A 22,677-nucleotide genomic window follows, 5' to 3' on the forward strand; every position below is an offset into this window, starting at 1 on the left:
TGACAGTGATTTCCACATGGATTTTTCTGCTGGTGCTCACAAATGGATCCGTCTGCTTTGCACGGATTGCCTCGACTCTGCTCCCACACAGAACATCCAGCGGTACAACCTTGCCAAAAGTTCTCCACCAATAGGAATGGGCTACTGTTTTGACCGATAAAAAATGATGGCTGATTTCTCCAGGTATCCTAGCAACCGTGTTCTCACAACTTCAAACATTGTGTGCTGGATATCCAGTGAAAACAATAAACACCAACTTTAGGAACGACAACACTGCAGAAAACAGGAACTGATCTGTTGATGATTATGACTTTGGCGAACCATGCTCTGAAAAAATTCTAGAGGAGGTTTCATTGGTCAAAGCCATAGCCGTTTCCTATTGGAGAAGGATGTTTGGCTTAGTGCAAGCGAGGAGATCACTGCCACCTCACATCATGCTCTGGAAGTAACCGACTGTACAAAGCAATGCATGGCAATACACGGAGACGTATTCCATAAAAATGTAGTAATTAAAGAATTCCATTTTTTTATTTTAGCAATCGATGATCCAATAATTGGAATCAACCAAGTGAGAATTTGGAATCATGGAAGATTTATTTATTTATTATATTCTTATCCCCACACCTGCTCCTGGTGAAGTCAGCTTGCCTGATACACCCTTGGCAAATAGTTGCACACATTGCAGGAAAAAAAGATTTCTAACTAATCATGCACCAGGAAGATAACAGCACTGTTAAAAAATGTATCAGTGTCAGATATTTATCAGCGTGTGTGTGTGTGTGTGTGTGTGTGTGTGTGTGTGTGTGTGTGTGTGTGTGTGTGTGTGTGTGTGTGTGTGTGTGTGTGTGTGTGTGTGTGTGTGTGTGTGTGTGTGTGTGTCACACACACACAGTTGGAGGGCACAATGGATCAGAATATTAAATGGTATTACAGTACAGTTATAGAAACAATCTACATATGCAGGTGGTAACTGTAAAGCAGGTACAGTGATGTACATGAAGCTCTCAATGGTTACGGAAGACCAACTTGTTGTTTTGACACAGATTGATCTAAGCATCTGCTTACTTATCTGTGCAAATGCAAAACTGAGTTCAAATGTAAGAATAGAAATTCCTGGCAGAGCTGGAAGGCTTTTACAGTGTTGCAGCAGCAGCAGCAGCCGTCTAAGCTCCACAAATCATTACAGCGGAGAAATGGATTTCATTACAGCTCAGACAAAGCTCGGCGTGTGTGGACAGAAAGAGGCCCCGTCCCGTTGGATTAATAGTAATAACAGTAATATATGGGTGAAAGAAATCAATAAACAGACAGTTCTCAGACCTGCTCCTCAGCTTCTCTCCTGATGCTCGAGCTAATCTGGTTTTCATCCAGTGCTCAGCATGGTTCTTGCATGCAGGGGTTTCCAAGGTAACAACACAGAGGATGCCATGTTTTTTTTCTTCAACCACAAGTACACAGTCTCACACAGACATCTGTATTTGTCACATTATTATATATTATCATATTTAACAATACACGCCTAACCTGTGAAGTAGGTAACGGACATGCACGTCTTATGGAATAAGGCGTATTTCAAGGCTCATCCACTGAGCAAAGGGGAACCATCGGCTTTGACAGCTTAATTAACCCCCTAATGAGATCTGAGATTCATGCAGAATTCAGATAATGCGAATACATTTGATGCAAGTCCCAACAGTGAAAGATATTATCGCGGGTAATGTATGCAGATTCAAAGATAACACGCAAGAGCGGCCTGAGAACTCACATGTCAAATGAGTATTTATGAATGAAAGTGAAAGCTTCTTTTTATAGTTGACCTAAATACCAGTGTTGTTTTGTATCCTGTCATTAACATGCATCATTTCCGTTTTGTTCCAGGGCAATCAAAGCTTTTCAGGAGGTGCTATACATGGACCCCGGTTTCTCCAGAGCGAAAGAGATTTTTCTGAGACTGGGACTCATGCACAAAGTCAACACGGACTATGACTCGAGCTTAAAGGTAAAAACCAACACATTTGGAGACTATGAGAAGACGGTGTGATGGCACAGGAGACTCAGTTTGGGCCTCCAGGCTGGGAAGCAATGTTAGTTTTGATGAAACAGCTGGAGAGTGTATCAATAATCGATATTCTTGTGTTTTTGTTTGTTTGCTTGGCCAGTCAAGTGTTTTCCTCCCAAAGTGGTGTTAAGGGAGCATTACTTAGCGCTGATTTCAGATAATCACAGCACATGCACATGCCACGCCCTCAACTAAGAAGCCAACAGGGAAAGAATTTAATTACAATCCTGCATATTAAGTCTTTTAAATGCAAACTTGAGCTACAGTCACAGGATTCTCTGTGTTCCTCGGTCCATGGCAGAGGATGATGGCAACATGAACATTGAGGAATCATTTTCCCTCTCCTTCCCCCTCTGTATTGTCATCCTAATGTGCAGTCATAGAAGCCTCCTTCCTGCCTGAATAGACTTGACCCGTCTAGTCCTCAAATAAACAATGGCTGCTGGATCATCTGTCCCCGCCTGGTCCCGTCTAAGCTCCGGCTTCTATCTATGGACGCTCGTGATCCGCACATGTCCAGACTGTAACGGAGAGCTTTGTGACTGCAGCCTATGGATCCATTGTCGTCTGAGAGTTCTGGTTCCCTTTAGGGGCAGACGGCTATGTGATCCCGGGCTTTGTCCCCGCTCTAGACATGATGCACCTCTGGGGCTGCAGCTGAGCTGTTGTGTGTCTTGACTGACCCCGAAAGAGGAGATGAAGTGGCTTCACAAGTGCAGTGTGTGTCACAGTTCATGTTTTAATGCATTTTAATACTGCAGTGAAGGAGCTGTGTGGTTAGTGGAGCCTGTGGAAAGATGTCAAGTGTTTCTAGTATAGTTGTTGTGCAGGAGTCTCTGTCTAATCTTCCAAACTGTTTCTATCTTATATAGTCTGTAGTGGCATTTATGGGACAACAGGGACATGAATTATATCCACTTAAGCACAACACAGCAGATGCAACTGGATAACAACATATTGGGAGTTCAGTGTTCAGGAGATGCTGAGGATGCTTGTGTGTGTGTATCTGTTTGTGTGCGTGCGTGCCTGTGTGCGCATGTGTGTGTGGGCTTGCATTGGTGTACCGCATTGAGCTAAACAGGCTGCACGTGCTGCACGTCCTCAGTCTGTCTCAGATGCACCCCTCCCTCTGGGTTTGGCTCGCTGCCAGGGAGAGAGACACACACACACACACACACACACACACACACACACACACACACACACACACACACACACACACACACACACACACGATTGCCCCAGTTCTCTACAGAGAGAGGTGGGATGTAATGAGCAGTGTAACTTTAGAGGAAGAGATATTGGAGGTGGCGGAGAGAGACCAGAAAGGAAATAGAAATCTGATAACAGGAAAATGTTGAAATGAAATGACGGATGATGGATGAGGTGGAGGAAGGGAATGTTGAGACAGACTTTAGGAAGGATATAGTCTTCCCCACTCATTCCTTGTATCATCCTTCTTTCCTCTGGATTGACTTGGATAGCCAAAAAGAGCTAGATCCACCTTAGGACTGAGTTGGATGATTGTCTAAATTGTCAGACTCATCGCCTGTTAAAGTGGAATTTGCTTGCTTACAATTGGACTCTTACTCTTTGCCCGCTGTGTACATAGAATCTTCTGTTCCCATGCTTTTAGAGAAGAGGAAATGAAAATGTAAGAGCGTGTGTGCGTACGTGTGTGTATTAGTCAGGTGGCTGCTTCTCCAATGCTGTGTAGCCACAGAGAACAGCTCTGAGCTGAGAAAGGAGGTGAGATAGAGGGAGGGGGGGGAGACAGTGAGAAGTGGTGTGTGTGTGTGTGTGTGTGTGTGTGTGTGAGAGAGTGTCTGTCTGTCTGTGTGTGTGTGCGCGTGCACTTGCCTGTTCCTGCTTTGAGGTATTGTGTGTCATCTCTGCACTCTCCACTGCAGCCGTCTGCTGAATAGTAATCAGTGACACCGGGATAGAAGGAAGGGAGGGAGTGGGAGAGAGAGAGAGAGAGAGAAAGAAAGCTAGCAGAGTGACGGAGAGGGAGAGAGAAAGCGAGAGAACGTAGAAGGCGAGACACGGGGAGGGAGGCGGAATGCCAAGCTGACAATCCTGCTGCATTATCTGCCTGCTGGTAGAGCAAGTGTGAAAGAGAGGAGAATGGAAGGAGAGAGGAGACAGAGGGAGAGATCTGCAGGAAGATGCAGTGGGGCTCCAGGAGTAGAGTGACGTGCCAGCGGTCGAGGTAACGCTTTCCTCTCTCTTGAGGCATCTTCTTGATTTTTGCGTTTTGTGTCTTTGCCAGTTGTTAGATATGAGTGTATCCTCTGCAGCCTCACTGTGCGCCTGCACGTGTAGAGGTGTGATGTGATTATTGGCCTCAGGTGAAGCATGGACGATCCAGCTGGGACGTTCTTGCTTCTGATCTGTCTGACATTGGCCATATGTGTATTTCATGCTGCATAGATGGGGGGCTCCTCCTCTGTGAGCGAGTGTCTATTTCTGGGTAACAGCTGCCCTCGCCTCTGCCTGGATGACAGATAACGATGCTCACCTGTACAGTTTCAGCCTTTTGAAAACGCTGATGTACAGCGTGGCCGATCCATTGCAGTTGCCGAGCGGAGCGTGGCAGCACCGGCAGTACAGCGTGTCCCGAAAGTGTCTGTGTGTGTGTGTCACATTCTTGCGAGCTGTTCTTGGAATAGGGGGCTGTGAGTTTTACTGACCCAGATAAGGGACACTGGTGGCATTTTGTAATACGTGAAGCTGTGCGGCGGCGTCGGGTCATGTTGCAGCTGAATTCACGGCTGTCACCTTGAGAGTGCCTCAGCTCTGATTGATCGTGTTTTACCTTTTCAGCTCAGTTGCAACGCACGTTCTAATAATAGCGTCTGAATCAGTTGTTTTGAATTTCTCTCAGCCCAATTGCTTGAAATGCTTTAACAGCCAGGTTGAGCAGCTGCAGACTGTTGATGATGGCAGGCACTTTACATGACATACGTCTGGATATCACATCTTCATCCAGTGGACTTTGCCCTCAGGTTGGGACAGGAGGTCCAGGTTATATGAAGATGAGTGATGCACTAGAGGACAAGGCTTCAAAACCCTAGCTATCTCTGTCCTGACACTTTATGGTCACAAAGGTTCAGGGCTCTTTGAAAACCAGAGGAGAGCATTTATTCACCTCCACTTTGCTTATAAGTAAATCATTGCTGTTTGTAACGTTATAGCTGTTTATAACAATTAAATGATGCCCTCTCTTTTTTCTCTGCAGCACTTTCAGCTGGCTTTGATCGACTCCAATATCTGCACTTTGTCCACAGCTGAAAGTAAGTTGTATGACCAAATGGAAACTGGTCCACATCAGTGTAGTATCATATTAGACCTGACATACGTACCTGCACGTCACTGGGTACAGGAATACTTCTACACAGCCAGTTTGTTCCTCTGTGCTGCTGTTTCCCTGCCGACTCTGCCCAAGACTAGGGTTGCCAAGGAGACTGCACGAGGAGGGAGCGCTGGAAGTGCTCGTGCTCAATACACACTGTGATTTCAAATTACATTCACACTCCGGGGGAACTATCAGAGGCTCATCCTCCCATCTGTGGCCACTGATCTCCATAAGCTGAGCAGATCGTAAAACTTTGCAACAGTCAAACCCTAATCCTGTTCCCTCTGTTTCTCTCCACAGTCCAGTTCCACATTGCTCACTTGTATGAGATCCAGGTGAGCTTTCCTTTTCAATTTTAACAGATTCTAATGTTGTGACACAGGAGTCTTTATGTCTCAGAGGTAGTAGGGGTTGTTGTTTTCCTTGGATAGACAAGAAAGAAGCTACAGCACTTGGGTTCCAATCAAAAGCGCTTGCTGTTTGATTGTATCGAGAGAGCAGTTTCACCCTGATTGCACATGTTCAGTGGAAAGTGCATCAAACGCTGTTGACCACATGGAGCCTGAGCACGCTGTCACGTCAAGTAGCGTTTAACAACTGTGTTTCGGAGGAACATCACAGCAGGAATGATGTCACCTCAAGCAGACATGAGTACAGCGGTGGCGCAAATATGTTGTTACTTTCCTGTCCACTCACCCCCTTCATCATCTCGTTTCCTCTGACCCAGTTCATGTCCCTGGAATGAGGAACCAACTAAACCAAATGAGAAAGATGCAATTACTTAGTTACTCAAGAACGATCAGGCATGAAAGCCATCTACGACCAGGAACCTCAGCCAATTTCATTAACTTTTATACTCTAACCTCTTCCTCGTCTGACATATTTAGGGCAGCTGCACAATTATTGGGGAAACTAATAACATAAAGCAGCGATTATTTGAAAGGTGTTCTGACAAGCCTTAAATCATCACATTGCTGTTGGAGCCTGAACTGTCACTTTACTTTGGTACGCTTTGTCAGCTCTTTCTTACAGCAGCATTAAAGTCTTATTAGATCTAACATGCTCTGCACCTCTACCCATTTCTCTTATTTCCCGCTAAACTGAAGTAGAGTGTAGACACATGTAGTTTTTTAATGGTCTGTTCAAAGGTTCCTGGCCTCCATCTTATCAATTATTTCCTTATATTGGGGGACCTAGTTGCTCACCTGCCATGAACTCTGTGTTTATTACTTACCGGAACATCAGACATCTTAAGTTGTCTGCTACACAACATTTTAAACAAAATCTTGTAAGCTCCAACCCAGTCAAACAACTATGCTGATATTCTTCCTTATTCATTATCAATGGGACCTCAATAAAAGCCTCTTAAGAGCGGCCAGGAAGGAAGTGCTAAGAGCACATGTCATTTATATTCCTCAAGTGTCAGTGTTTACCCATAGCTGTCTGCACACCCTCAGACAGGAAGGTGTGTGTGTGTGTGTGTGTGTGTGTGTGTGTGTGTGTGTGTGTGTGTGTGTGTGTGTGTGTGTGTGTGTGTGTGTGTGTGTGTGTGTGTGTGTGTGTGTGTGTGTGTGTGTGTGTGTGTGTGTGTGTGTGTGTGTGTGTGTGTGTGTGTGTGTGTGTGTGTGTGTGTGTGTGTGTGTGTGTGTGTGTGCTGATAAGACACGCTCTGTCAACACACACAGTGTACACACTCTCAGACCCATATATACCAGGTCAGAGCCAAGGTCAGTCAGAGAAAAACAAACAGTGTTCTCACAGGCAGAGTGAGCAGCTCAGGTTTCCCCAAATTACAGAGCCTGTGCTGCAGTGGACACACACACACACACACACACACACACACACACACACACACACACACACACACACACACACACACACACACACACACACACACACACACACACACACACACACACCTCAACACACTTAAAACTGCCAGACATGTTGAGTCTGCCCTGTCCTCCACACTGACCCTCCCCTGTGTGTGTGTGTGTGTGTGTGGGCATAAGGAGTGCGAGGGGGGTCTTTAGACTCTTTGTGTCTGTCAAGAGAGAACCATAAAACACGCTGACCCTCCGTCTGGCTTTAACAAGCTCTCCGTCTCTCTCCTCTCCTTCTGCCCGCAGAAGAAATACCGAGCAGCGAAAGAAGCGTATGAAAGTCTACTGCTCACAGAAAATCTTCCTGCACAGGTGAAGGCGACTACACTGCAACAACTTGGTGAGTGCCGCCAGTCCATTTGAGTCCACTCTTGAGTTAACACTGTCACTGTCGTCACCATGTGTGCTCTGGGAAAGTGGCCGTCATTCAGTTCTCCTCAGAGGAATTTACTCCCAGACCACACAAACTAACTCTCACTGCTTTCCAAGTATCTGTGTTTCACAGTGCTGACATGCGTGTGTGTGTGTGCTGCAACGGTGCATTGTCTCTTGCGTCCCCTTGCCCCCGCGGAAGCTGCATAGACACGCATGCAGAAATGTCTGCATGCACAAACTCATTTTGCATTTGAGGTCTTTCTTGAATATTTTGTGTTGCTTGCGAATCTTGTTCACTTATCAGGATCTTGCATCTTACAAAAGACCTTTCAGAGTGTTCATTTATAATTGGGAATTTTTGCTTTATAATTTACTTGAGGAATCACCATTTATGTTTATTTCAGCACTCAGAATCTTGTGATATTCAGTAAACTTTTAGGAAATCTGCCACATGACTTAAAAGCCTAAAAAACGTTTTCTCTTCTTGGAACAGAACAGATCCAGCACATTGCCGTTTGTAAAATGTCACCGACGCTCCAGAGAATTGTAGCATTTGAGGTGCTCAGCAGTGTTTGCACTCGCACTAAACATAAGGTCGTTTACTATGTCGATTTAGGTCACAAACCTAGATCTGCTCTCCCAACTTTTGCGGGCAGCTGTGGTGCCTAACTTGGCCAAAAAGTGTCATCGTTTGCTTCCCGACTGTGTTTTATGCCTTTTCCCGTTGTGTAATTTTTAGTAGCCAGCTTGATGACTTGATAATTGAATGAGCTTGTGTGTGCTAAGCCTGCTTCTCATGCACGAGAACAACTGATTGGTGACATCATGAACCTTTTATTCCAAAATATCTAAATATTTGAAGCCGCTTTCACCTTCAATAATACCTGTCTGTGTGAATTGTGACTTCTATTTATTTTTAAATCTAGTGATAATCTCTCACTAGATTGACATCTTTCTGTTCAAACACACCCGTATTCCTCACATCAGCCGTCTTGACTGCCACCCCCTAGTCTACTCACCCAGTTGTAAAAACCCTTCCCATTCTAGCCTGCTCGGGTTGTCATGGAGACCAGTGGGAGTCGCTACAGGTGTATAGGACGAGACATGGGGCGGCCTGTGTGTAATTGCCTTAGAGCGTCCTTATTTGCTGGAAATTGTCCATTACTACCCTGTGTGTGTGTGTGTGTGTGTGCGCATGTGTGTGTGCATATGCATGTGGGAGTGGTTGGCGAGCACAGAGGAGACACTCGTAAACACTATCTTATGTGAGACCTTTTGAAGTGTGTGTGTGTGTGTGTGTGTGTTAGTGTGCACAAGCATGAGATACCCCCTCCCCCTCTTCATTCACCTCTTTCCTCCTTTTTTTTTTCTTGAAGAGCTTTGGAAGCAAGAGCCATTTGCTCCATTTATGAGACAAGTCCATTTACATATCAGACAGAGGACAGACTCACCTCTTAGCTGTCTTAGGTTCAGCTATTTAAATCACTCCTTTTTCCACGATTATACTCCACGCTGCTCTCTAAATCCCCGCCGCACTCGATATCTGCTAACCTTTTGCGTCGGAGCATTAGTGGAGCGGTTTTGGCAGAGGATTTTCCAGCAGGTTCTTTAAGACTTGATCCTCTTGCTCTCCAGGCTGGATGCATCACACAGTGGAGCAGCTGGGGGATAAAAGCACCAAGGACAGCTATGCCATCCAGTGTCTGCAGAAGTCTCTAGAAGCAGACCCCAACTCTGGCCAGTCCTGGTACTTTCTCGGCAGGTAAGACAAACAAGGGTGTGTGTGCGTGTGTCTGTGTACCAGAGTGTTTCGCAGGGCAGGCCTGGAACATGCCAGAGCGTGGGAGATTTAGTGAGCGCTGATTGGACTATTTGTTTTCACGAGCAGTCATGTGTCCGTGTGCCACGCTGATAATCTAATAATGGCTCACTGTGAGCTACATTTGCTGTGCTGTGTGCTGCTAGAGCCAGAGATTGTGTTGTGTCGTTTATTTGGCTATGCTCGAAGTCTTAGGCATGTATTTTAAGGCCAGATGCCAATTTTAGCATGTATAAGCCCTACCGACTTCTAGCTGTGGACTTAAACGTTTAAACGTTGTAGTCTTCAGCAGACTCTGCAACTTAACATTGGCTTTACATTTTCTTAACTTATCAATCCGAGTAGAAAGTGGCCACGGCATGTCAAATACAGCTGTCGTTATGCAATTGTGCTGCATTCCCTTTCGTTGCCTCGTCTCTCATGCACCACCCCTCTTGTTTCTCCAGGTGCTACTCCAGTATTGGGAAGGTGCAGGATGCCTTCATCTCATACCGTCAGTCCATTGATAAGTCGGAGGCCAGCGCTGACACCTGGTGCTCCATAGGGTAAGAGAAGACCCGCCGTCCCGTCTGCTCTGCTACATTGTGAGACATCGTTAAGGATGCAAACATGCAGCAGGCGAAATGGTTTCTGAGATAGGAGAAATCTGCTGCTGTGTAGCTGTGGTGGCTTGTGCTTGGGGACTCTGCAGCTTTTGAAACTGCATCATGGAGACACACCAGCTGCAGTGCGACAGCGAGCGAAGGGAGTGTTGAGAAAGGAGCAGAGAGCGCGAGGAAAGATCTATAGATAGATATATATAAAGGGAAGAGGGTGGTCTCCTCCAGGACTCGCAGAGAGTTGCGACAAGGACCTAAATCTAGGATGGCGAGGGAATATCTCACCCCCCACTCCCTCCATCTGTCTCCAGGGTGCTCTACCAGCAGCAGAACCAGCCTATGGACGCACTGCAGGCCTACATCTGCGCTGTTCAGCTCGACCACAACCACGCCGCCGCCTGGATGGACCTGGGCACCCTGTACGAGTCCTGCAGCCAGCAGCACGACGCCATCAAGTGCTACATCAACGCCACGCGCAGCAAGACGTGTCTCAACACGGCTGCACTCACGCAGCGCATCAAACTGCTGCAGGTGGGGCTGACATTTAGACGAGTAACGCTCCTCAGTCCGCCCGTTTGCTAGATGTTGTGTGTTAATGTGTGTGTTCAAGTGTGGTGTTTGTTGTAGTTGTTTGTAATGCAGGTTGTGCTTCTGTCACTTTTATTTTTGGCCATGGAGATATGAATAGTTGTTCATATTGGTGTGATTGATCACATTTTTCTCACATGTAACTTAAATCATATCATGACATTGACTGTACTTGAATATATTTATTCATATTTATTTATATGTTGAGAATGTTGTGCTTATAGAGACACCAGTAGTACTTGTAGTGCATTCAACACTAAAATGTTCATCTTCCACAATTTCTCTTAGGCTCAGTTGTGTAACCTACAGCCAGGTAGTCTGCAGAATAAGAGTAAAATGCTTCCTAGTATTGAGGAGGCGTGGAGCCTTCCCATTCCCGCTGAGCTCACATCCAGGCAGGGGGCCCTGAACACTGCACAGACCCAGCAGGTGAGACTCAAGACGTTCCAGCCTCCTGGAAACGACCAAGACACTAAATTTACGACGGCTATTTAATGCTGCGGATGTGCTCTGATACTGTCAAATGTGTCATTACATGAGAGAATGTCATTTAGTAACTATGGCCTTTGTGACTTATGGAAAGGAAATCATTTTAGCTTGAAATAATTGGAACAAGGCCCATTATGCAATTGCCCAATTATTAGAGTGGTAGCCGACATAAATAGTGCCTCTGCCTGACAAACGTAAAATGATTGAAGTGCGTAAAGGCGCTCGGGTGCCACTACTCTGCTGCTTGATTGCTACATGCAAAGATGCATAGAATATATGCTGGCCGTATTGAAATATATTCTTACTGCAAATGTGTTTGTAGTATTATGTATTTTACCTCCCGCATCTTTGTTTTTCCCTTTTTGCACCGTGTTTCATTTATCCACACAATCTAAATTGCTCCCTCTATATCTTCACGCAGTCCTGTCGGCTCAACTCGCTCTAAGCCTCATGTAAACATTAACAATGCAACTCATTCCATTGTTCAGGGACAGGCTTTTAAACCCCCGCAGAGGCTAGAAAATGGAATCTGCATGTCCATATAATAATCTGATAATGGGCATTAAATGTTATATCATCCGACATCTCACTCACAGCGTCAGCACTTTGATTATGACCTTAATCAAAGTCTGTCAATTGGATTAAGGTGTTAACTGGAATCATACATAGATCGGAGTATTATCATGTGTGCCTTATTTTAAATGCATAATCGTTGATGAATGTAAACATATTCAGTGTATCCAATGTCAACATGCTGAAAGTGCAGATTTTGTGGCTCTGTGCCTTTTGTACTGATTTGTTTTGGGGCCAGCTTTGCTGTTTCTCGCCCAGTGTGACCTCACAAGGTGTTTGTGTTTCTCTGCATGCAAGGCGGAGGAAGGCCAGGCCTCCAGCAGCAACACGGACATGCAGCCCAGTCCTGCAAAGAGGAAACGCACAGCCAGCCCAGTGAAGGTACTGCTGAGAGCATTAATGGCTGTTCTGTTGGCCAATGGAAAAGCTTCAGTTCCTCCCTGAGCAGCATTCAACCTTCTGCCAGAGGCCTCTCAGACACACACACACTCTCGCTTCTTGTCTCAGAGGTGCTTCTCTTCTCTTGTTTACAGGCTGTCCCAGACTCGCCGGCAAATAACCCTGTGCAGCCCCAGGTCCCCAGCTGGTATCTGTCCCCACAGAAACTTCAGGTGAGACGCGCCCTAATTTGTTAAGCTTCGACAAAGATGTGAGCTGCTGCAAAATATTAAGAAAAGTGGAATTTCTCTCCTTCCGTGAAGCTCCTGGATCACTTGCGGAGAAACCGGGTTAACCTAAAGCCCCTCCAGGTGCAGATGCTGGAGCAGTTGGAGAACCAGTTCTCTCTCATGCAACTACATCAGCAGCAGGTACACACACACACGCACACCTTTATAATGCACAACTGTAATGATACAGATAAAACTAATTGGTCTTGACAGTACTTGATGAAACTAGTTACCAGATCAGCTTACCAGTTAGGACCTAGACACAAAAGCACCACAGACCAAAAACAATCGGCACGTCGCTTCCGATATTCTGTACTTGAACACCACAAAGACTACAGCTGACAGCAGTTTGTTCTGTTCTGTGCCTGCATGGAGAAAAGGAGACGGTAAACTGTGTTTTTGATGCAATGAGAAAATCTTTTGAGGAAAGACAAACAAAACAAGCTCGCCTGCCATTTCCACAAGTTTAAACACACCTGTCATGTGTTCTGAATACAAATACAGACAAAAAGGAGTAGTTGTTTTGCTTTGTTGTCTTTTTCTTGTGGATGAAGGAATTGCAAAGGTAAATATGAAGAGAAGCCACAACCAATTGCAGATTTGTCTCACTTGCTGACTGCATGTGGTTCAGTATGTTGGCTGATGGGCTGACCTGGGCGGGTAACAGGGTTCAGAATATTCCCACTAATGCTCCAACTGCAGCCAAGGGCCACATTGATGCATCTTGGGTCTGCAGTTGATAATCCATGTGTTCCTTATAGATAATTTTCCACCTGCATTTCTATATAACAAGAAAATCTGTATGAGTTAACATCTAACACATAATGAAGTAAACATGCACAATCACGATGTGACATTAAGTTGTTCTGACTGGTGTTTTTGCTCCTGGCTGTGTCAGATGAAGCAGCCGGCAGCAGCGGGCGGCCAGTTGCGACCCAGCCTTCCCAACGGTCCTTCAGCGGAGCCCCCTCACCACCCAGCAGGCCTCCCTCACGCCTCCCCCCTGAATCACACAGCTGTCCGGCCCCCGCGCTTCACTCTGCCTGCAACCACTGGACCCTGTTCGAGTCCAGCGGCGGTGCCCGGTCACACAGACGCGGGTTCCCTGGGCAATAATCACACCGTGGGACTGGGAGGTGGCGGCACAAGCAACGGAAAGGTGCCTTACCCGCAGCAGAACTCTCTACCTCACAACTGTACAGCCGCCAGCCACCCCAGCACCAGCAGCACTATCGGCAGTCCCAGTCAAGCAGATGAGCCATGGAGGAGCCAACAACGCAACACCACCACTCAGGTAGCCCTCTGGTTCCTCTCCTCTCTCCTCTCTGTCGCGCAGTGGGTTGCTAAAATTAGCTTTTATGTGCTCCCGATATCTTATTTTGGTTTGTAAGCAGTAATTTCCTGTTCTATATTTAGATATTTCTTTTTTTGTCCTTTCTTCTTGACCAGGGGCTTCAAAAAGGTCCAGGTTCACATTCGGCAGGTCCCAATGGAGAACCCCCTTTCTCTTCCTCCTCCCCTCAGACCTCTCTCTCTTCCTCCGGTGCTCTAAATCAGGTCGGCCATTCCTCCGGGCACTGCACGGCCTCCTCCTCAGCCTCCTCGTTGTCTCCCACTTCCCCCCAGACCACGCCCAACCACTTGTCCTCGCCCCCCCACTCTGCTACTACCTCAGGGGCCCACACCAAAGACGCCACGCCTTCAGGGGGCATTAACGGCAGCAGTGGTGCAGCTGCCACGTTGCCATCAGGTCCTGAGGCCACCGCCAGGCATTCCGCAGGAACACCCTTAAGTCCCAGCACCATTCCCGCACAGGGATTGACTAATCACGTCCAGACGCGGGTGACGGACAGCTCTGTTAGCCCGTCTCAGCCTGGCTCTCCTGCCCCCGGCGTGCTCAATTCAGACAATCCTCAGCTCTCAGCCTTGCTAAAGGGAAAAGCCAATGCTACCAGTAACGACAGTAACAATAACTACAGTAACCACGGAGGGACTAACTCAGAAAAAATCAACAACGTCCACCCGGGTCTCCATGGTGCTGCCAAGCCGCTGTCGGAGCACTCAGTCGCCTCGTCGCCACTCTCAGCCATGTCCACCGCCACGCCGTCGCCCCGATCTGCAGACCCCCACACCACCAACAGCCTCTCCTGCCTTAACAGCCCGTCCAACACCAACAGCCAGGGACCTACGGTCAACGGCAAGGGGCTGGAGGACTCCCAGAGCCCGATGGCAGTGGATCCTCCTGTGGGAGTTAACAAACACACAGCCTCCTCTAATCTGGCACCATGGTCTTCAGTCTCCATCTACCCCAGCTCCAGTGAGGTGCTCAAAGCTTGCAGGTAAGCAGTATGCACGCCTCCACTTCCTCTAGTCCTGCTATCACAACATTGTTAAGCAATGTTTTCAGATGTGTCATGCATGATGTGAGAAGTCGAAGATTAAGCAGTGCAATATCAAAATGTCTTAACTGCACATGCTGCAACTACACTTTTCTCCCAGACTGTAGCTCTCATCCAGAAATTCTGTTGACAAACTTGCACAGGCTCGCATTTCATTTTTGCATGCAGCCTTCGCGTCATTAACGGAAGTGATAGTTCATGTAAACCAGTCATGCTGTCTGCATGTGTATACCATGTTGACATTACGTCGTCCCCCATCCATACAAACAGATGCACCATAGGACTGAGGTTCTGATCACCAAGGGGGAATATAGAAATGATTTACAATGTATTTTATAGAAATCATTCCTTACTTGCTTGCTGCAGTGTTTGCAGTCTCATTGGCATGCACAATATCTGGGTCTTCTCCTTTTTAATGACGCACGCCGGACGTGCTGGCTCGTCTTCAGCCTCCCTGCGAGTGTTCGCCTTCTCCGGCCACATGTCGTCGTCCATCTGCTGCTTTTGGCACACATGTGTGCCACAGATCTGCATCTAGAGAAAGTGGCGTTTCTGTGCTTCCACCTTTGACCTTTTGTTAAGCCGAATTAATCTATTAAATACATTTTATCGCAGCAATGTCAATGCAAACACTACAATCTCACCGTACTTTACTGTGGAGAAGCTCAGTAGCCTGTAATAACAGTAATCTAGTCTTTCAGCAGAACTGAGATCCCCGTTATAAATGACCCAATTCCCTAGACATCCTATGCAATCCACATCTTTGACTCCATTGTTGTTTACAGTTAGAATACAGTAAAAACGTTTTTCAGAGATTTCTTGTGAATTGCTATGATAAATTCTGTCAAACTTGTTATTTGTCATGATGCCAGACACTTGTTGTTGTAATAGTTGGTAGGTATATGCTGATATGTATGTATATGAGATATCTTTTTGTTTGAACCAAAACCTGCAGCTTTTCAGTGTTGTTGTTATGCAGCTGCACCGTCCCCAGCAACATCATATCAAATTTGTAATCTTAGGTGTTGATTGTTTGGTGAGAATAAGACAACCTGCTAGTCAGATGTTTGTTTCTGTGAGCGTGTGAGAGTCTTTTTTCCCTCATCTGCGTCTAGCTCGCAAGTGTCCTTTTATGTCCGATTTTCCATTTCTCTTCCGAGCCTTATATTTTCAGCAGCAGCAGTGTGCTGATACAGTGATTGATGCCTCTCTTCCTTTCCCTCCGGCTGCAGGAATCTGGGGAAGAACGGCCTCGCAACGAGCAGCGTCCTCCTGGAGAAGTGTCCCCCGCCGAGACCCCCTCGCCCGCCCTCCCCGACACTGCTAAAGGACAAACTCAACCCCCCGACACCCAGCATCTATGTGCGTACAACCCCGCCATAAAAGGAGAAGTATTTACGATGTTGTTGTGTGTGACGTCGGAGCAGCCGTGTCTTGGATACAGCATCAAATACTAACGTATTTGGCTCCTCTGTAACTTGTCCACATTCCCTGACCGCCGCTGTCTCTCTCTTCCCGGTCATGCAGCTGGAAAACAAGAGGGACGCCTTCTTCCCCCCCCTCCATCAGTTCTGCACCAACCCTTCCAACCCCGTCACCGTCATCAGAGGACTGGCCGGAGCCCTGAAACTAGGTAAGACGCCGCGGCGACGGAGAGAGACAGACGGACAACGCCGCGTTTGGCTTTGCACACGTCGGTCACAGAATGCATCTTTATGTGTCCGTTTATTGCCGTGGTCACTCGATGGTCTTGATGATGGGGTGACAGCGACTCTAGTCCGTGTTTTCTCACGTGGCCGTGTGGGTGTGTCTCTGTAATCACAGAGGGTGTGTGCCCAAGCAGATTTGGCATGTGTAACAACAGCACCACCTGCAAGTGAAAGATATTACTGCATGTGTTGCAGAGAGCTCAAGTGGACTTGGCCAAGAATTTGCACATCTGCCCTCCTTTTACCACCACTTGCTCCCATATTATGTAATAGTGTAATGCCATGTGTTGTTATGGCTGCTTTTAATTTATGTATGCTCTCATCATTGTTGTAAGATGTTAGACATGTTGAAAAACAGAAGACATAGAATCACAATTACACACAATATTACGCATGTTCTTTCTTTTGTCATAATATGAATTGAAGATATTATAATAAATACATTTAAAATTGCTGCTTACCTGTTACAAGCTGTCACAAACTACGAAGAAACTTGTTTTAGATATTATGTATTTGAAGAGGTTTTGTAGAAGATATACAGGATTTTTCTCCACCCTCTTTCAGTGATCCTTCAGCAGAAATTGTAAAAAACAAGGATGTACCTAAAGATGATATTATGAGGCCTTTTTGCTAAATGTTCTGTTGAACATTGATTATACTCGTACATGTAATTGATCCCATGTGCTTTACACGTTCACAACCCATATCTGCTGTGTTTGTTTGGTATTCATTGGCCGCTGTCTCCTTTTCCGTTTAGACCTGGGTCTGTTCTCCACTAAGACACTGGTGGAGGCCAACCCGGACCATCTGGTGGAGGTCCGAACCCAGCTGGCCCAGCCTACCGATGAGAACTGGGACCCCAGTGGCGGCAGGAAGATGTGGCGCTGCGAGAGCAGTCGCTCCCACACCACCATCATCAAATACGCTCAGTACCAGGCCTCGTCTTTCCAGGAGTCTCTACGGGTCAGTGGGAGACGCTGGGCAGCACTGAAAGCATGAGTGCAACAGATGACTCTTGCAATATTGATAGATCAAATGATTTTTTGGACACATGAGCAAACCCATTCTGTGCCGTTTTAATGCAGTGAAAATCAACTTAATAAGAATAATTGTAGCTACATTTAAGCTCACATTCACATGAACTATATGATTATTTATCATGGGCTTTCAAATCTTTCACACAGTGCTCATTTTTCACCATTGTGCTAAACTTGAGCAGAGATGGGAGGCTATGTGGTATAGTGTAGTTTACCTAACGTACCTTAAGTGTTCATGTTGGAAGATTTGCCAAAACTGCAGCCCCAAGAGGAATCTGCACTTCTTAATGCAGCTCAAGTCAATGCTCCTGTTGCTCCTTCACAATCAAAGCTTTCCCTGTGTTTGCTTGTGGAAAGCTTTTATTAGCAAGCGGCAGCAACAGGAAGTTATCGCTTTGTTGGATACAATCCAGACGTGCGGGTGCCTCTAGTGGCAGAAAGGTGAACTGCACAATATTGCAAAAATCTGGGAGAAAGATCCATAAGTAAATATATTGTCCCAATATCGGTCCAGATAAACACAGGCCTTTTAAACTATGTGTTATTATGCAGTCATGCACACAGATCTGATTGTCATGTTGCTGTAATCAATGATTACAGCAAAGTTAACTTACTTAACAGAATAGAATTTAACAGAATAGAATTTACTTCAGACTGTTGATGTTTGTACAATAAGAGTGTTGCTGTCACTGACATGACAACTAAGAATCGTTTTATGTGGCAGGAAGAGAATGAGAAGAAGAAGGAAGTGGAAGCGGAAGCAGGCTCCTCTGAGAGGTGAGGTCTCATCGCTTCTTTTTCTACCACAGAATGTGTGCAGCTTTTATTGCTTTTTTTAAAATCCTAAACATGTCACCCATGTCCTCAGTGCACTGCGGCGACGGAAAGGGCCCTTCAAACACCTCAAGTTTGGCACCAACATCGAACTCTCTGATGAAAAGAAGTAAGCCAACCATGAATTAGTTTGACTGCAAAAGTGCTGTCGGTTAGATGTTACAAAAGGTGAGTTTTCCGCCATTGATTTCTTCTGATGTGTGACCTCTGCCCTCTCAGGTGGAAGCAGCAGCTCCAGGAGTTGTCTAAGCTGCCAGCCTTTGCCCGGGTGGTGTCAGCCGGTAACCTGCTGAGCCATGTAGGACACACCATCCTGGGCATGAACACCGTCCAGCTCTACATGAAGGTACCTGGGAGCAGGACGCCAGGTAGACACGGAGGAACATCGCCGCCTCTTTATTTACTCCACACACTCCATACAGTATGTAATCATAGTCGACACGATATGATAATGTGACGTGTCCTTTTTTAGGTCACCAGGAAAACAACAACTTTTGCTCGGTCAACATCAACATCGGCCCTGGGGACTGTGAATGGTTCGCTGTGCCTGAGCCGTACTGGGGCGTCATCAACGACTTCTGTGAAAAGTGAGTGACCTGAAAACACACCTTCTCTGCGCTCTACAGCTGTTTTTGGTACGACAGATGTTGCATCCCCCAGAGTTGGCACTAATAGAGTTGTGTGTGTGTAACGCCTGTCCTGCAGGAACAACATCAACTTCCTAATGGGTTCCTGGTGGCCCAACCTGGAGGACCTGTACGACACCAACGTGCCTGTCTACCGCTTCATTCAGCGGCCCGGGGACCTGGTGTGGCTCAACACAGGCACCATTCACTGGGTTCAGGCCATCGGCTGGTGCAACAATATTGCCTGGAATGTGGGACCGCTCACAGGTGAGAGACCTAACATTTGGCTCGGTTCAGGACCTATTTATGAAATACCGTACCCAGAGCTGGGTTGTTCCTCGCCTTGTGTTCCCTCTGTGTTTCCAGATCATGAATATTAAACCAAATGTTATATCTTACTGTCCTTGATAATGCATAACTTAACTCCTCATCTTCAGTAATGTCTTTGTTGGAAACAGTACAGTGCCTGAGTCACTCATGCCAAATGCATCAGAGTATATTGGTTGGTGTCCTGCTTACTTCTACACCTTCCATTAGTCCGAGCTTTCATTTGTAGTCTCACGACTGAGAAATGATGGATTCCGATCAATGTTGCACAAGTCAAGTTAAAGTTTGAAGTCTGAAGTTTGTGCTGGACTAATCAGGAATGTTTGGTCTTGTAAGCTTCACTGGCAGTTCCTTAACAATTGGAGCAGACCTACACAAGAGGAAGAGTTAAAAGTAGTTCAGGAAGTATACTATCAGGACCACAATGGCCACTGTGAGCTTGCAAAATGCTTGTAAATTGTCCTTGTCCCTCTAACTGCTTAAGTAAATGTTTGTATGTAAATGTAGAGGCCATTAGAAGGGGCAGGAAGGTGCATGCGACACAGAACGCTGCATCAGACTGAGAAAAGCTGCCCGGCATCAACGGATGCGAGATGTAGCTGTGTAGAGATGAAAGATATGAACGGTTCCTCTTCCTTTGTGTATTTGCAGCACATCAGTACAAGCTGGCAGTGGAGCGCTACGAGTGGAACAAACTGCAGAGTGTCAAGTCCATTGTTCCCATGATCCACCTCTCCTGGAACATGGCCAGGAACATCAAAGTGTCTGACCACAAGCTCTTTGAGATGATCAAGTGAGGACACCAACTTGTTGCCTGTCAATAAAGAAGCTTCATTTCCATTGTGGTCATAACTACTCAATCAGTTACGAAGCTTTCAGCATTTATGATGAGACGTGTGTGTGTGTTTGTGTGTGTTAGGTATTGTTTGCTGCGGACGCTGAAACAGTGTCAGATGCAGCGGGAGACGCTGTTGGCTGCTGGAAAGGAGCTGGTGTGGCACGGAAGGAGCCAGAATGAGCCGGCACACTACTGCAGTATCTGCGAGGTGAGTGCACACACTTTCCTTCCTTTCACACACTCAACCCCAGCTCTGATTTCTCCTTTCATGGTATCCAGTGACTGAAATGAAGCTCTTGTGTTCAGGTGGAGGTGTTTGACTTGCTGTTTGTAACAAGCGAAAGCAACAGAAGGAAAACGTATGTGGTGCACTGCCAGGATTGTGCCCGTAGGGGGAGCACTAACCTGGACAACTTTGTGGTGCTAGAACAGTACAAGATAGACGACCTCATGCAGGTGTATGACCAGTTCACACTTGTAAGTATGAAGTGCACAGGCTGTTTGAACTTTTTGTATTTTCTTCTGTCTGTTATCCCATTCCACTGAAAGTCTCAGGAGTGATGGATGTGTTTGATAGATGTGTGTCCTTCATCTTTCTTTCCACAGGCAAGTCCTCTGCCTTCCTCCTCTTGATGGGAAACGTGAAGACAATTATAACCACAATGGACTCATAACAGAAACTCTCCAGAAACTCTTTTTTGTTTGTTTTTTCCGTTTTGTTTTTGTTTTCTGATATTCAGGAAGTAAGCCGGCAGTCCTCTCACTGCACTCTGTAGCTATCTATCCCTTAAGGCAGCTGTGTGAAAGCTGTGTGTCTATGCAACCTGCCCAGAGCGGCACGCCTCCCCCCCTGTGGACTGGAGGGGGGATGGTGGCTCCTCCTCCTCCTCCTGTTATCGTGACCAGACTGTTCTACTGCTGGCCCAGCTGGACTTCTCCACACAAGATCCTACGTCAAAAATGATAAAGCAAAGTTTTGTATATATTGTGTTACAAAAAGGCATCACAAAGAGACTACTGACTTGATCATTTTCTTTTGTTTCATTTTTTTTTTTTGTTCAGTTTGTGGGCTGACGGATGAGGAATTTGTCCCTCCTCTTCTGTGAGATGAGTTACTAGCATAGCTGGTATTTTGTATGTTAGACAAACATCTCTTCAGTCGGGAGGATAAGAACGAAATGTGCTGTAATGTGAAAAGTTTAGTGACACATTGATTGCAACATTTCCCCTGTTAAAAAAATGCTTTAGTCTTTAATTTTGTTTGTGTTAATGAGTCGTTGGTTCCTTTAGGGGAGGCAACAGCCAAGTCTCAGAGAAATGGGTTGCACATAGACGAGAGTGAACTTTAAGTTGTGCTTTTTTTTATGTTGATGTAAATTTACACTATTTATAAATGCATATTTATTGCTTGGAAATATTGATGGAATGCTGTAATTTTTTCCAGAGTACCTGCCATTAAATTGAAGGAGCCTTGTCATTTTAAGCACGGCCCCTTGTACGTTTTCTATATAAATAAAACTGCTTAGTAAGCATTGTACAAAGACCTTTGTCAAATTGTTTTATTGTTTGAAGGATGTTTTGATGCATCAATAAACGATAGTCTTTATTTACACCTGCAGCTTTTTATTATTTTTACCTTTACTCTAAGGTGGTTTCTTGGATGCATCTTGCACCGTTTAGCCTTGTCCTCCTGGTTCTAAAGAAGCTAGATGATACTTAAGGTAGCATTAGTAGTTGTGAGTTCTGATTCAAAAGGAAAAACTCCAGACTGGTTCTCTCCTACTTCGTATTGGATCAAAAGCAAATGTAAGAACAATTGTGGGCTAAGAGGCAAGTGAGAACATTACAGATGGCAGAGCACAGATGATGGACCTGTTGTCCAAGCAGTCGTACAGATCGGTTCCTGCTTGGTGGTCTCTCGAGATTAAAAAAAAAAAAAAAACTCGGTACAGCTTGCTCATACACAACCTCTCCCCTCAGTAGTGTGAGAAATAAAGGAGTCGATGGTTGTAATACACTCGCAGAATGCCGTGCGGGATGAAAATATAAAGGTTGAAAAGATGACAAACTACAAAATTCAAACAACAAAGTCTGTCTGGCCTTTTGGTGGAATAGGTGTTTTTATCACACAGTTTAGGTCTCGTCAGTGGCCGGTGAGTCGCCTGTTATCCCTGTAAATTGGCCCCTGAATTTCTGCTCGGTACAATCTACTGTAAACATGCCTCAGTTGGATCCCTGCACCTTAACAAAGGCCGAACGGGCTCATTAAATGCTCCTGTGGTGCTTGCAGTAGAGCCGCTCTGTCAGTAAACTTTATCTCTGTTGACTGTGCGCTTTGAAGGAAAAAAAGCTTCAAACGCCTCTCTGATCTATCGTATATTAATATCAAGCTTATTTTTTTTATATGATCCAAGATGGTTTTGTTTCTCTCAGTGAGTCTAATGATTTAGCAGTTTGCAGTTTCTATAGAAGCTGCTTCCCTACAGATCTATTTTC

At 45.9% G+C, this 22,677-nt stretch overlaps 1 protein-coding gene across 1 annotated transcript in view; it reads left to right on the forward strand.

Annotated features, from left to right (window-relative positions):
* The window catches only part of kdm6a (lysine (K)-specific demethylase 6A), a 32,512-nt gene extending 10,725 nt beyond the window's left edge, over nucleotides 1–21,787 (forward strand). The window contains exons 6-30 of the mRNA XM_076155337.1: nucleotides 1,879–1,999; nucleotides 5,301–5,355; nucleotides 5,718–5,752; nucleotides 7,547–7,640; nucleotides 9,311–9,437; nucleotides 9,941–10,039; nucleotides 10,405–10,624; nucleotides 10,970–11,110; nucleotides 12,041–12,124; nucleotides 12,277–12,354; nucleotides 12,445–12,552; nucleotides 13,310–13,705; nucleotides 13,861–14,750; nucleotides 16,043–16,172; nucleotides 16,338–16,443; nucleotides 17,277–17,482; nucleotides 18,281–18,333; nucleotides 18,425–18,499; nucleotides 18,610–18,758; nucleotides 18,863–18,977; nucleotides 19,096–19,283; nucleotides 19,995–20,136; nucleotides 20,263–20,389; nucleotides 20,488–20,658; nucleotides 20,788–21,787. Coding sequence (XP_076011452.1) covers nucleotides 1,879–1,999; nucleotides 5,301–5,355; nucleotides 5,718–5,752; nucleotides 7,547–7,640; nucleotides 9,311–9,437; nucleotides 9,941–10,039; nucleotides 10,405–10,624; nucleotides 10,970–11,110; nucleotides 12,041–12,124; nucleotides 12,277–12,354; nucleotides 12,445–12,552; nucleotides 13,310–13,705; nucleotides 13,861–14,750; nucleotides 16,043–16,172; nucleotides 16,338–16,443; nucleotides 17,277–17,482; nucleotides 18,281–18,333; nucleotides 18,425–18,499; nucleotides 18,610–18,758; nucleotides 18,863–18,977; nucleotides 19,096–19,283; nucleotides 19,995–20,136; nucleotides 20,263–20,389; nucleotides 20,488–20,658; nucleotides 20,788–20,814 — 3,937 coding nt within the window. The 3' untranslated portion in view covers nucleotides 20,815–21,787. The remainder of the gene's footprint in view (nucleotides 1–1,878; nucleotides 2,000–5,300; nucleotides 5,356–5,717; nucleotides 5,753–7,546; nucleotides 7,641–9,310; nucleotides 9,438–9,940; nucleotides 10,040–10,404; nucleotides 10,625–10,969; nucleotides 11,111–12,040; nucleotides 12,125–12,276; nucleotides 12,355–12,444; nucleotides 12,553–13,309; nucleotides 13,706–13,860; nucleotides 14,751–16,042; nucleotides 16,173–16,337; nucleotides 16,444–17,276; nucleotides 17,483–18,280; nucleotides 18,334–18,424; nucleotides 18,500–18,609; nucleotides 18,759–18,862; nucleotides 18,978–19,095; nucleotides 19,284–19,994; nucleotides 20,137–20,262; nucleotides 20,390–20,487; nucleotides 20,659–20,787) is intronic.
* The last annotated feature ends 890 nt before the right edge of the window (nucleotides 21,788–22,677 follow it).

The sequence above is a fragment of the Genypterus blacodes genome, unplaced genomic scaffold (assembly GCF_046128005.1).
Source record: "Genypterus blacodes isolate CSIRO-AG114 ecotype Tasmania unplaced genomic scaffold, CSIRO-AGI_Gbla_v1 ptg000008l_1, whole genome shotgun sequence".
In the NCBI taxonomy this organism is placed as follows: domain Eukaryota; kingdom Metazoa; phylum Chordata; class Actinopteri; order Ophidiiformes; family Ophidiidae; genus Genypterus; species Genypterus blacodes.